Below are 15,707 nucleotides of genomic sequence, written 5' to 3' on the forward strand. Positions count from 1 at the left end.
GCCCACATTTCAAAACCAACCAAATCAATGACTTCACGTCACTTTTTTCCGTTCTATTTTGTCTTGCTGGTGATGCCAGTGCTAAGGTCTACAAGCAAAGTAAGTGAACCTCACCAGCCATCATTTCACTCTGACCTTTGGTGTAATTGTGCCTCTTCCCCAGCTGTCTTTTCCATGTCATTTCTTAAGACCAGAGGAGCAGCAAACAGCTGTTTACATGCACAGCAGGCATATTAGGCATATGTCAGCCACCATGTATGGCTAATTATCCTTGTGCACCTCAATCTCACAATGACTGACATGTCTACAACACAGGCTTTTATGGATCTGGCTCCTCAACTGTCACCCTAATAAACTCAAATAAAAACTCTTACTCATATATATTTGTATATGAGTTTTTGTTTTGTTTTCTTTTTAATTTTAGTTTGAGTCCTATGATAATGACTGTGACACACACACACAAACACACACAAACATTCACAAACAGCCTAGGCAGCCTACCCCAGAGCAGCAGGCCCCACTATGTGCCACCTGGGGGCAGTGTTGCAATTCACATCTATAATCAGCGCCCATGCCTTTTAGATTAGTTCAACTTTAGAAAATTCTCTCTTTGCACCGGCTAAAAAAATGAGCCTAGACTCTATTCTTAGACTGTCTTTTGTTCTCTAAACCTGTTAAAGCTTTCATATTGCTACAGTCTACACAGAGAGAATGACAGTGAGCTACTGTGAGACTGAAAATAAGTCCTCTTCATGGTATATGTTTGAGTGGAGGCAATTATCATGGCAATTATATATGGGGAGTGACAAAAGATTCTCTGCTATTGCACATTTAAGAACAGTGTTGCGCTGTTCTTCTGTGTGGTCTCCATGGTGACGGTGGTCGCGTGGCTCAGGTCCTGGGCTGTTCCAGCGGCACCTGCCACCGCTTGGCATCCTCCCCATCAAAATATTTCTATATCTTATAAACCCATCGTAATATGGTTACCATGTTTCAATGCTGTAATGCACGGGTGTGGAGCCACGTGCCATGGAGGGCCAAGGGGCTGTAATGTTACTTGTGTTCTATTCTGAGTACTCAACATCCACTGCACATCTGCCCGTCCTGGGGAGGGATCCCTCCTCTGTTGCTCCCCGTGAGGTTTCTTAGGGGGAGCAACAGGGGGGGTCTTAGGACAGAGGATGCTGTTCAAGATTTGCAACTTGTGATACGTACAAATAAAATTGATTTGACTGTTTGACTGATTTGAGTGTTATTATAACTATTATGAAACGTGTGTCTTTTGCCCACATGGGTAAGCAGTACAAATCAGTGAAGGCACTTGCCCTGGAAGATGGAAACACTTTTCCTGTCAGTGTACACACAGCAGAAACTTTTCACCCTGACTTAGCAGCAGCAGTTTGATTTTTGCTTCCTGCTGTGTCAGTAACAGCCAGGAACCAAACCTGCTGGCTTATCAGTGACAGGGTGAAAGGTCGCATTGTTGACAACCCTTTTTTTTTTTTTTTTTTGATAATAGGTAGTGGTAAAATGCCAGCCTACAAGAAAAGACCACATTTGGCATAGAAGCCATTCAGGCAATCCACTTTAGGGGGGCATTTTAGATTCATTTTGATTATAAAAGTATAAAGAGTTTTCTCAACTGTTTGAATGAAAACTGACATCAGTCCAGCATCACTGATGTGGAATTTAAATTCATTATTTTAATAAGTAGAAATGTAGTTTCCTTGTAATTTAATAATAATAAGAATAAGAATATTGCAACTACTACTACTACTATTACTACTACTAATAATAATAATAGTAATGCTAATAAAAATGTTTTTGTAATTGTTGCAAATTTTCGCTTTTTTTTCTATTGTATTTTCACTAATGTTCCTATTATTTTTGCTCATTGCCTTTATTCCTCATGTTTTTGAGAGAAATCAAAGGTTTTCAAAGGGTTTAACTGTTTACACGCCTTACTTGAACACTAACAAGTTGTGGTGAGATTGAACCAGGGAAGCATTTTAAAACGATCCCTCATACATTTTCTGCATTTTCTAGTGAATTAAACTGCAGTGAAATTAAACTATTCCTCATTTTGCAGAGGAGCCCCTTGGAGATCCTCAGGGAACCCACATTGAAAACCACTGGTATAAAGCACTGAACACTCATTTTTATCTTTCTGTGACGTTTTTCTTCATGTCAACTATTGAAATTAATGCAGCACGTATTTTCATCTACAGCCACCTCCCAGTACAGCAAAATTGGACATATAAGTCAAGGTTTCTGTCACACGTGCCCACCCAGTGCTGCTGCTTTTCTGCTGCTGTGGTTCTTGCTTCTGAGCTCTCCGCTGAGGTAGGATATATTGCACTTTTGCTGGAAGTACCTTGGTAAGCAAATGGATGTGTGTCTGTGTGTTTTACCGGCTCCGATTACTCTCTCGATGCGTATCCGGGAAGGGTCGATCTCCTTGGTGAACTCGTGAATGGCCTGGGTGGGGTCTTCATAAGTATCGGGGTCCACGTAGGTCTTTATCCCAGGGAATGGGACTGGGGAGATGGAGAGAATATTAGAAGAACAAAAGGTGTGTGTGAGTGAAAGAGAGATTTTTCATATCGTGACAAGGGATGTGGTAAAGGGTAAACCCACCTAAGTTCAGTTTACCGTCGTTTGAGGCTGACAGCAATGATTTATGGTGTAAACTCATAGTGTGCTGTGCATCATAGTGAGAAAACGGATGTAAGTTGTAAGAGAATATGTGGGAAAAAACAAAACACAGCACCTTTCATACATTCTCCCTTACATAAGGAGGACAATGAACAAGTAATGGAACTAAAAGATGATCAATTCTAAGTTCAAAAACATATAAGTCTTGCTTCTGTTGATACTACTTCTCCCACTGTACCATTACAGACACTGCTATGATCACTCAGATGAGAGATAATAAGTGTGAGCTGGCTCTGACACTATTGCTTGACTGAAGTGATAACCACTAATTACAGATTAACACCAAAAAGTCCCGAGAAATGGTGTGTGATGCCAAGGGTATGAAGAACCATATGCCTGTTGCGGTCCATAATGAAAATGAATCGCAAGTCCGCTCTTTTAATTATCTACAACTTAACATCGACTGCAACTTGAAATGTTGAATAGACCATGGAAGAAAGAGGCTCTGCTTGGCTCTAATGGCTGATGTGACAGCTGCAGGTAAAAAGATCCTGGAAGTCTTATGGCAGTAGCAAAGGAATATTTCTAGATAGTGCGGACAAGCATGGGAAAATTAGCAAGGTACTCCGTCTTCAAGTGAAAAAATATGTTTTTATTCTTCAAGCATGACAACAAGACACACCAGCCGGCATCGACTCTTGAGACCCTGATGAAGACTTGAAAGGTGGATGTGTGTTGAAATATCCGCCACTACCAGTGCAACTCTTCTAGGATCATGTTTTTTCTTTTAAAATGTTGAATGTTCTTTAATGTCCATATAGAGCACTTAATATCTAAAATCTTTGGGGTGGACAGGCAGATTATGCTTTCATGCAACAGGGCAATGACCGAGAGTGTCAGTTGATAGCATATGTATCCGCTTGTCCATCAAAGGTCTACCATTCAGTGAATAGTGGACAAAATCACAGATTTCTCAGCCCAGAGTTACCTGCTTTGCCACATGAACTCAGTGAATAATAAGTTATGAATTTAGCTTTTAAATAACCACATCAGCATTTCAGCAAATGGAGACATAGGCTTTCTAAGTGCATACTGAAGAGGTTCAAATATTTCAAGGCAATCACACTGCTGACAAGTATGATATAAGGATGTATCCGAATCCAAAGACATTATTCTAAATAGCACAGATAATTTGACCGAAACAGATATTTTTCCACTCAAATTTGAAAGTCATTATTCAGATTCAGGGAAAGAGCAAACACACATACAAAAAAACCAAAAACAAAATCTCCATGTCACATCTCATAGCCTCTATCTAATGTTACAAGGGCAAACAGAGAGAGAGAGAGAGAGAGAGAAAGAGAGAGAGAGAGACATTTAATGAGAGGGCAGACGACACACAATCCGACCTCTAACACCAGCTTCCTGCATCTTACCCAAGTCGGCCTTCACCCTCCAAGTCAGGACAGAACAGCAATGAGGCTCATAACCGGCCTCCAGTTGGAACAGGGTCACAATTTCCTGAGCCCCGGGTCTCACTGAGGTGCTGTGGGCACACCTCGTTACTGAGAGGTTGCATCTAATTACATTATGAGGGGTTCAAGCTCTATTAAGTGAAAATGAGTCTTAACCGAAGGTACATTTTTATGTTATTGCAATGTGTTCAAATGTAATCTTGTTTTTGTAATCTTTGTAAATGGTTGCACAACAATATAAAATAGATATTAGAGGGGGACTTACTTGTTTAATTTCCTAACACTAACTCTAACCAATATCCTATAATACATGAATGTGATATGGCACTTAATTAAACATGTTTTGTTTGGAAAGATTATGTTATTGCATCATGAAAGTATGCAATAAAACTCTTGATTTTCTTATTCATCACCACCACCCATCACCCACACCGCCCAAAAAACGTTATATTTCTATTTACGTGCCAATACTAAATCAATGTGATGATTTGAAGTTGCGGCAATTGTATTGCCAATGAAAATTAGGTTGGGAAATACAACATTTGCCAGATTTAACATTACTTCCGGTATTAACCATGCCCACTTCCAGTTTTCTACCTGAATACAGATACACATAATGACGTCTCTGCACAGCTCTAGTATGATATATCTATCTATCTATCTCTGTAGTAATGCCTCTGCCTCTACTAATACTGTTAGGCTGCTGCTACTAACACTGCTAAAGCTATACTACTACTACTATTAGGATTGCACAAAAAACATATATTCCTGTGGACATTCAAACATACTCACACAGCATGTCTACTGTGGTGTTCTCATCTTGCAGAAATTAAGTAGACACACACACTCACATGCACACACGCCTTCCTTTCCCTAAAAGGCAGCAGGGTAGCAAACTGTGTGGCGAGACTGTCCTTTAACTAGGGCAAGTTGTGAGTGCCTGCAAGCATCCACCTTGCTGAAGTGTCCTTGAGCAAGACAAAGAATCCCTACCAGCTCCACAGATGCTGCTCTATAGCTGACTCTGACTTCTGCCCTGCCTGTGGAGAGGAGGAGGGAGGGAGGGAGGGCAGGGCATGAGAAAAGTTGAATTTCTCCTTCGAGGATCGATATAGTATCATAAAACAACAACAACAACAACAGCAGCAATCAGCTGTCTCTGATGCATGAACTGGCACCAACAATACCCCGAGGACCCTGCTCTCCTCTAAAGCTCCTCAACACCTCAGTCAATGCAGAGGCTGGAGACAGGATTCAGCTGATTTTTGAAAACCAATACTTTTGGACTGAAGGCCAATGCTTTTGCAAGGGCGCTGGCTGCAAACGGCTGACATTGACTATCCTTAAATTTCAACATCTTTGCCCCAGTAAGAAGAGGTTTTCAGTATTTTATTTTGTCAAGCCTCTGAAACAGCATTTAGACCATCATGGGACACTAAAACTCTGAGAGCGGGGTCAGCTTTCACTGCCAGGTTTTACAGACTGTTGAGTGAAAGCCTCCCACTTCTCACTGGAATCACTCCTCTGGTCAGATGTGTGACGGTAAATCACAGCCAGGTGTACAGTGCTTGTATGGCACCTGATCAAAATGACACACTGGAATTAGACGGATACATCAACCAGAATGAATGTTGTGTTTGCATGGATGTCTGCATCTGTGAATGGATGAAAATTATGGTTCATGATTACTGAGGGCTGTCCACGGCTACCGCTGACATACTTTCGGGCACACACACACACATTCCTGAGGTGTGTGTTTTAATCTTGAATCTGCGAGGACTATCTGCCTGCTCTTTAGCCGCCCTGAAAAACTCATTTCTCTTCACCTATCTCTTTCTCCCTCCTGCCTTTTGCTATCTGGTCCTATCTTTCATCTCTCCAGCCACAACTCTTCCCTTCTGCCAAGCCTCCTCCGACTCTCTTTGTCCTCTACTCTGTCCCTCTATCCTCCAACCGGTCTGGCCTCATACACCCCCACCCCCCTTTGTTTCCCCTTTTCAATGTTCCCTAGCCTCTGCTCATATTCAAATATCTGTCTCTTTCTGCCTTGCATCTCTCAAAATTGTGGCCCCTTCCCTTCAATCTATACCTGTTTCATCTCAGGGATGAAAAAGGTTGGCTATGAAAAAAAAAAAAAAAAACAGCAAAAAGGTAAACGCGTAAGCTGAAAGTTGAGGAATGAAGCTCTGGAACGAGATTAATCAAAAGGGGGGAAAAAAAACTGGATGAAGGTGAGAAGCGGACCGAGCAACAAAGAGAGGAGGAAGAGGAGGAGGAGGAGGAGAGAGCAGAGGGAAGCGTCGGAAGACGGCCGTTTGGTAGATTTGTTTAAAGGTGGCAATCTATCACTCTGTCTGACACCTGTGTTCCTGTCTGTGGAGGAAGAATCCCATAGAAACTTGGAAAAAGTCGAGAATGAAAGAGATGTGTTACCAATCCCTCAAAAGCCGCTATGGGCAGAGGTGAGGGACACTTCATGCCCCTTCACTTCAAAACAAATTGAAAGGGCTGTTGCACGTTTGCGGCTCAGCTCTCCTCTCAAGGGTAGACATCTTAGACTGTAAAATGGATAAATATGGTCGATAAGGTAAACTGTTTGCATGAGGGAAGGGCTCTTTTTAAGCAAGTTTTGCACACATGGAGAATTACCGTTTGAAGAGCTGTATACTCAGCGGGCCTGCTCATAGGTGAGCGGAAAACTGGACTGTTGATTAAAAAAGGTGGAAGAAAGTGAGAAGAGAAGCAAGGACGAGTGAGTTGGGAGGGAGATGTTTTGAGCGCTTATCACACCAGGTGAAATTGAGGGGGGGAAAAAAAAGAAAAAGCAAAGAGAGAAAAAATCAAGTGAGAGGAAGAGATGGAGGAGAAAGAAGGTATGTGATGTGCTAATATCGCTTTTCTGTTGTCCCCCTCCCACAGGTTGGCTAGCGGTCAGCAGACCTCTGTAGACAGCTTCAGTTCATGGTCATGAAACACAGAAACATATTAGTAACTTTGCTGAGACTTCCAATGTTTTTTTTTTTTTTTTTTTTTATCCCACAAGGTTTTCGATTTATGTAGAAAATCAGGTTCCTGGTTAATGTCGGTCTAAAGTCGGGCTCAGACTACAGGAGTTTTGCGTTGACTTAACCCCGGTTCACCCCTTCCAACAATCGGGGGAGAAATCTGGTCTGGGACCTTGGTCGGTCCCAATGTTTGGTCCAGATTATCTAGAAACATCAGGGGTTTCCAGATTCAATCTTACACCTCCTGACAGCTCGAAGATTGACTTATGAAATGCCGGCTGGGAAGAAACCCCAACAACCTGTGCTGACTGTGCCTCCCCGACCATGTCCTCATCCAGACTCATTTACCCCTCTGCTTTTTTTCCTCTTGCTACAAAGCATTAAGGTTACCAGTGTGACTTGTTGCACCACATCAGTCTCCATTTGGGCGATACATGATAATCTTACTAATAACCTGTAGTGTGTGATGCGCTGTTATTTTCAAATCTTGTAGTGTGTGCGTGTTTGAGATTAGATCTGTGAAGAATCTCCTTATGTGTGTGATACAACCCGATCTTGAAAACCCCTGTAGACTGATCAAGTTCTTGGAGAGTCTGATATTTCGTTCTGTGGCACAAATTACGCGTGTTAGCATCTCAACTGGAAAACTTTCAGCTGCCATGTCCATGACAAAAGCAAGTCGCCAACAAGTTGCTATACTGAAACTACAGCAGCTGTGGAAACAATTACCCGTCATTACTCAAGCAGGTTAAGTCACAGCCATACCTCCTGTTGGCTTTTCCACTATGCGTTTATGAATTTTTCACATTTGACAGCGAGCTACTTGAAGGTGGGAGTAGCACCTATGGCAGACTGTTAGCGTCTTGCACACAGACCTCCTTCACAGCAGCATTTCCACATGAAATAGCAGGTAAACACAGGTGTTACTAATGGTATGAATGAAGGTTCTGTTCCATTTAATTGTATCCGAGTCTTTCCGGTGAGCGAGCATGAGCAGTAGCAGGACCCCGGCTCTGTTAGACCTCAACAGGAACAGAACTTTAATTAATGTCATTAGTAACACCTGTGTTTACCTGATATTTCATGTCAAAATGAAATATAATTTGAAAAAGGTTTTGCTGGTGTGGTTCAGAAATTGAAATAATAATAATTAAAAAAAGTGTATTGGTTAGTGGAGATTATTCTGTTGAACAAGATGTGAAAGAATCATAAGTCTCTGTTTGTGCCAGATTTATTTTCTTACATTTTCAACAACCCACTGGAAAAAGACAAAAAAAAAAAAAAACAATTGGAAATGTGCTGAGGTGATGCTATATGGTTCCAGGTTGGCCATAAAAAGCACATCATCACTACAAGGCTATAGAACAGCTGGAGGGGACTCATGGCTTCCTCTTGGACACCTCAGCAGGCCAGATGTTTGCTGACATGGGGCGTGTGTCACCTTCATGTGCACGCTGGATGTACCCTTTCCAAGCTGTGAAGCTGGACACCTGACTTCTGCATGTTGCTGCATTTTTTTTTTTTTTTTTTTTTTTTTTTTTGCCTGGAAATAACTATAAACATGGAGCTGATGGAGCCTTTATGATTTATGTCTTGCTGCTGTACAGAGCTGTTAACAGTGCCTGCATGAGAATGAGCAGGAAAGGAGACTGGAAGGTAAAAGCCACCCTGAAAAACTCCTAGCGTGACATTTACATTACATCTCTTTGACATCAGCTGTGATTGTTTTACATGTATGTTGAAGATATTTTTAAACCAGTTTTGCCAAACCTATCCAGCCCATTTATTTCCATTAAAGCACAGAAAACAACTGCTGACACTCACTTGGTCGGCAATCACTGAAGACAAAAAGCCAACAACTGTGTTTTGCAAAGTGTCATCAGAATGTTAATATCAGACTATAAACTTTTACATTTTGAAAGGCATTTTGTCTGGGTTTCATGTGAATGTGCACCTTCAGGAACATACAAGATCCAAGGGTCACAATGTGCCAGATTGCCATGTTTTCCTCATAATTCTTACATGGTTACCAAAATAAATCTTTCATCACAACCCAGTCAAGCCAACAGACAAACTAAATTTATTGTATATGACATAAAAATGAAATTAAAGCCAGATTTGATATAGCTATGTTTTAATATTGCATATTAAAAAAAATAGACAATTGCTTATCTACAAAAAATGTACTTTGACAAAAAAATACAATAAAAGGAAAATAAAAATAATATAAAAATGTGCTAACCTTCACAAACCTTAACTATAGGTCCTAATAAGCTGCTTGAACAAATGACCTCGGGGTTCATTTTTTACTGGAGGTCAGTCTCTTTCTAGAACAACAGTTTGTGCATGCATCAGATTTTGGTGTTAGTCCCTTAGCATCAAAGAGCATTTCTCTTTCCCGCTGCAAAGTTTGTTGTTCCAGTCGATCCTTCCAGCACCCCCTAAGTTAGTTTTACTATTTCCCAATGTGACTACCTTATTATATTTATCATTTTATGGTTTTGTTGATCTTATATTGCTTTTATTTCTCCTTGTCTCTCTGCACTTTTATTGGATCCACTGTGTATTTTCATTCATGGAATCCCCACTCGAGAGACTGAATAAGAAATGGCTCTGCAACCCTGAGTTACTCTGCTCCTCCTCAGTTCCTTATTGCTTATATACTAAAACCTCTATTTATCACCCTGGGATTTGCTATGCCCTCACTCCTTTCATTTAGTGAATGGTAGAGCAAACTAAACTCAGTCTCTAACCATCTTAACCATTAAGTTGAAGATTCAGATCCTTAGACTGATGAGGATGGCAGAGAAAATTAGAGGGATGCCCATACCACCAACACCCTGCAAGCCATGTTTGAGCAGACCAGACCCCTGCCATGTTCCCTGAATATTAATATGATGGCTACAGAGCTATCATATATATTCATATCATATATATCCCTCTCTGATAGGCAGATGTATGTAAAGGTCTGGGAAAGTGGATTCAACTAGAGCTTCAAACCTCAGATGTGATAAATGAATGCCACGTTGGTTTGTCTGTCCTATTTTTAAGAGAGTTATCACCACTTACATGAGCAGGGTTAGGTTATCAGGAGGTATTAAGCAAATTAGGACATGCTGGGAACGTTATCTATAGGCCTACTCATTAATATTCATATCTTACCCCATAACATGTCTTATATAAACTTTTCCCCATAGCAAAAGCTATGAGTGGTGAGATCCATTTTCTAGACGTGCTTATTCTAGATAGCCGAATGCCCTGGATATCTTGTTGTGACATGTTTTGCTTTTTTTTTTTCTTTTTTTGCAGCAGTCCATGACCTGAAACAGTTTCTCCCATGGGAGGCAATAAAATACCTTTTGACTTGTTAAAATAAAGTGAAGGAAAAATCAAAGAAGCAGGATGGCACTGACAGAAATATATAAAGCAAACAGCACAGTGGAGCCAGAGAGGAGAGAGTTAGAAACACATCGTATTACCGTGTCCATTCTGATAGTTGGTCCGCCTCTTCTCCTCTGAGCTCATCTTGGCCTTGATGTACCACTGACACCTGGGGAACACACACATTCACACACAGAGTTAGTGGGATCTGAGGTTGAAGTAAACTATCATTTCCCCTTGTATTCAGATCCATTTGCACCGTAATTAGTCACCTGGCTCATAGAAATGGAACTGAATAGAACAGGCACTGTGTTGGGGATCCTGTGGCTGCTAATGGGCCTCCTGGCAGCCATCTTTGGGGAACTTTTGAATAACTTTAATGACACTTCTATCGTGACAAAGCAAATATTATCATTATTGGTCATAGAGGATATTGATACAAGAGGTATTTGAACCAAGAAGCAAACTATTTAATGTGAAAACTCACTATGTTTTTTATGTAATAACCACAGTTTTACTATGGTACTTTATGGTAACCATGGTAACTATACTCTTAACCATTTTACTACCATGATTTTATTATGGTAACCATCATTAATATACTGTTAAACCATAGTACTACCACAGTTTTACTATGGTACTTTATGGTGACTGTAACCATAGTGCTATCATGTTTGTTTGTCTGTTTGTTTGTTTGTTTGTTTTGAAAGTGTTTTATGGTAGTCACAATAAACAATGGTATAATACCCCTAATAACCATGATTAATTTTTGGAGGGGACATTGAAATTAAATTGTTAAATTGCCATTGTTGTAATACTATAATTTATTAACCAGCACATCAGATCCTGTCACTGAGCTAAATTCTGTTTCCATGGTCTTGCTCTGAAATGGCAAGAAGCAATGCCTGCAAAATAAATATCTTATGAATATGTAATTTCACAAAGTGATATTTCCCCCAACTTTGGATTGTTTGGTTTGCTGTTTGGTTTCCTGATCTTTCACAGTGAGCGAAAGTCATTTATCCCACTTTTACAAGGAGAGATAACTGCTGCTTTTGAGAGTTTAACAGAAAAAAAAATGCAACAAAAGATGGAATGAATCACTTGTCAGAGAAAAACCAATGATCTTCCTCTGAAATGGGGAATGAGTCACAGGTAATGTATTACTTTGCTGAGAACCTGGCCTGTTCCTAGTGCTTCTGGATGAATTCCACCAGAGCTGTATTTTTTATTTTTATTTTTTTTAATTCCCCAAATGAGTAACAGCAGACATAGCTGATAAAGGTTGTTGTGTAACAAGAGCAGCTCTTTAACACTACTCCTCTGTGAAGCCATCCTTGTTGAAGCTGCCCCTTCTGCCTCTGGAACACCACAGCAAACCCTGCTGCCATGTTATTGCTCACCAGCCAAGGGTTCTTGATGACTTTAGCAAGGCTTATACACAGCAGAAAAGTCATTTTATACAGCCATTTAATCATATATTTAATCGTAAAATCTTAAGTTAAAACGAGTGAAAAATTGTGCTAATGAGGCAGCATCATTCAGTCATTTTATTCCGTTTATTTCTAAATCAGATGGATTAGTTTCATGATGCGGATCGCTCCCCTTGGATCGCAAAAATCACATTTTGAGTTGGAAACAAGTTAAATGATCGCACTGCGCTGCTAATTCTTTTTTTCGCATGCATAAAAATGAGATTTTTAACAGTCAATACAAGATGAAATGAAATGTGTAAGCGACTTGTCATTCATTACAGTCTTCAGCACCATGCAGTGACCCCAAGGGCTTTGTTAAATCCACACTGTTTGGTGACAAATCTCTGAGAAAAATGTAGGTGTGAGCGTGCATGGGCTTTGCGACCCCCTCCTCCTTCCTCTCTCTCTCTCTCTCTCTCTCTCTCTCTCTCTCTCTCTCTCTCTCTCTCTCTCTCTCTCTCTCCCTCTCAGTGCAGTTACAGGTGCAGTAATATATTTACTGTGTGTGAGTGTTGGTTTTTGCATCTTTTAGACGATAAATTGAAAGAGTTCTTCATGAAAAATCATAGCTTGTGTTCGTGTATGTGCTTTTGATTTTTTCGTTCACACTTCAGCATGGTGTTCTAGTGCACGCACGTACACACACACACACACACACACACATGCACACAGAGCTGCCGAACGACCGTACTATTCATAGTCTGCTCTTAACCCACTCATACACTCACAACACTCTAATCTGAAAAATAGTAGCACCTGTAGTTCACTCTAACAACTTCATGAACTCCTCATTCCCATTGAAACCGAAAGCAATTAAAAATCTGCCTCCAGATTTATGGGAGGATACGGAGAGGTGAACACCCTTACATGTGGGCGAACTGGAGAGAAAATAAGAAGGGAAGAAGAGGATGAGGCGGAAAGGAGGGAGCGGGGGAGATGAAGAGAGATGGAGATACAGTAGATAGTGAGAAAACAAGCTGTAAAGAGAGAAAAACAGACGGAGGGAGGATTGCAGAGGTGCAGCAATATCTGTGAAAGGCTAATTAGTCTATTAAAGTAATAATTCATGACATTTTCATATAAACCAGTGTTCGTTATGCTACTCTATCTCCGGCTGATCTGGCACAATAATAATTCAGCCTATAGCCAGTTCATGGAGGCTTTTACATTTGTTATTGTAACACCTGGTGTCTGATATGGCTCTTTTGTCCAGCACACGGGAAGCGGTGTATTTTATCATAGCAGTTTTATCTGCAGCAGAGGAAGAACTGGGTGGGTAGCATGAGCAGTGATAGCCACGAAGGATGGAAAGAAAAGAGCGCCACCTACAGAAACTTCATCGACAGAAACATCGGAGGAAAAAGACATCACAGTGCAGGAGACACTGCCTGATAAAGAGGTGCGACCTCAAAGAAGTGTGGTGCAAAGAAAAAAAAAAACACACACAGCAATGAGCTCTTAGCGGGCAGGCAGCAGGAGTCTGGCCAAGCCTTTTGGATGGAGGGAGGGAGGGATGGAGCGATGAAGTGTAGAGGGGGAGGATGGAGAGATGAAGTGATAAAGATGGAGGAGGTGTGATTTGACGGTTAATTTCTGAAGTGCTATAAAAAAAAAAACATAATACTTGCGCACACATGTGCAAGAGTTTGCATATACACTAACGTGTGCAGAAGTAGAGAAACATGCACATTCACGCTCACAGGGCATGAAGGAAAGGGACCAAAAAAAGGACAAATCAGCAAACACACACAAATGCGCGCACACATGCAGATGCACAAACATATTCGCAGAGAGAATGAAATGGTTTTGCTCAACATACTGTAGGAGTAATACGCATGCATGCAAACACCCACTTACACGTGCCCTCCCTCCTCCCGTGTGCGCGCCTGTGTGTGTGTGTGTGTGAGTGACAGTGTATCATCTGGTGCTGAGAGGCTGACAGACAGCCAACAACTGATAGAGAGCTGCTGCCAAAGAAGTCTGGAAAACTGGGAGATTAGACGACAGCATCTGCAAAAGACTAGAGAGGACCTTATCCAACTGGGTGCTATATTGAAATCAAAAATGAGGCTGGGGCAGAGGGAATCACAAAGCACCCTATCAGAATCACAACCGGAACCAGAACCACTTTCAATGCCAAGTACAGAAATGGGCAGAAATTTGCCTCGGTGAAATTGGAGCAGACATACTGGCTGCAGTTATGTTTCCATCCAAAAGACAAATGCAATTTGCTTTGAAATGTTGTAAAAATAAAATGCAAATTAGTCGTGTTTCCAGCACGTGGGTCGACGTGAATAAATTGGATTGCTGAATACCAAGAACCACAAGAGAAAAGGAAAGGCATTAAACGGTAATTAAACGTCAAACCCAAGTCTCTGTAAAGCTTGTATGGAAAGGTAAAAAGTGTGCTGCTGAAAATGCTATCTGCTCCTGACTGATCTCTGCCAGGTGATTTCAGCTTCTGCAGAGGAGGACAGATGGCACTGTCACCTGACACCAATGATCAGCCAATGATGTTAAGTTACTCTTTGAGATCTGATTAGCACTGGACAAGCTGTTATTGTTTTTTTTTACTATCAGTGTAATGTAGACCATGCTTCACGCAAACAGCAAAACTGAACTTTGGTGGAGTTTTGGTTTGTATAGTTGTTATATGAATCCACATGAAATATCCTCATCTGCTGCTCTGTGCTTCCCGGGCTGCTAATCCACAATACTGGATTTCTATCTCTACACTTTCATAGAGAAACAAAACTGGACCCAAAATAACACTTTTAGCACATGTTGGCAACATTTTGACATTTCAAGGATGTTGTGGTGGACAGGTATTCACAGACGACTTTTCAAAATGTCAAAGGCCACTTCTAACCTGTTGGCCATGTTTAACCATCAATCACCATGTCATATTTCGTCAGCTGAGTGTTAATTTTGATATACATTTTTGGATTTAGTCTACTCTTAATCTTTTGTCACAGTGTGACTACAAGTCCTGGTCACATTGAGTCATTCTGTTTTAGTTACTGTGAAGTTGACTCAGTCTCTGATTGTAGTGGTCTACTCAGCTTGGCACCGCTTGAATTGGGGGATAATTCCATATGAGCCTGGCATATGCTGTCGGTTTGCAAACGGGCGAGCCTATATTTGGTGCTGGAGTTTGCAGAAATGTTATTCCACTGTAGCATGCACAAGGCAGTCACTGGGAAAACAAATCTGGCCAGTGACAGGGTTGCACTTCATGCTACATAAACGTTTGTTCATTGTACATGGGTGGCATTTGACTGAAGAAATAAGCTTGATTCAGCGATTGGTGTTTTTTGTTTCAATATATTGTGGTCAACTGTCTACAAAGAATATAATCTGAGTTCTTCAATGTGTTTCAGTCAGGTTTCATCATCCTCATTTACTTGAAAAAAGCAAATGTTCATCATACATAATGACAGTGCATAATAACTATTTCATACTGTAGATATATACAGTTTGATTGCAGCTGTAATGAATGACCAGTAGTGCACTCATCCAGTCATCCTGAATAGAATGAAATGCATGAGAAAATCTCATACTGAGTCCCATGTGATGACACTCTGAGAACAATTTTCATGATGATCATAATAAAGGGAGGACATAATCGTCCCCTCTCTGCAATCACAATATCACAATACTGGTTTTTGCTTGCTGTGGAATGAATGGGAGTCTATGAGCGGATACTCATTCACTCC

At 40.9% G+C, this 15,707-nt stretch overlaps 1 protein-coding gene across 1 annotated transcript in view; it reads right to left on the reverse strand.

Annotated features, from left to right (window-relative positions):
• Positions 1-15,707, reverse strand: part of LOC115380034 (ephrin type-A receptor 6-like) — a 247,204-nt gene that overhangs the window by 25,669 nt on the left and 205,828 nt on the right. The window contains exons 9-10 of the mRNA XM_030081062.1: positions 10,615-10,685; positions 2,412-2,537 (exon numbers count right to left, since the gene is read on the reverse strand). Of these exons, the coding sequence (XP_029936922.1) occupies positions 2,412-2,537; positions 10,615-10,685 (197 nt within the window). The remainder of the gene's footprint in view (positions 1-2,411; positions 2,538-10,614; positions 10,686-15,707) is intronic.

This window comes from Myripristis murdjan, chromosome 21 (genome assembly GCF_902150065.1).
Source record: "Myripristis murdjan chromosome 21, fMyrMur1.1, whole genome shotgun sequence".
NCBI classification, from domain to species: domain Eukaryota; kingdom Metazoa; phylum Chordata; class Actinopteri; order Holocentriformes; family Holocentridae; genus Myripristis; species Myripristis murdjan.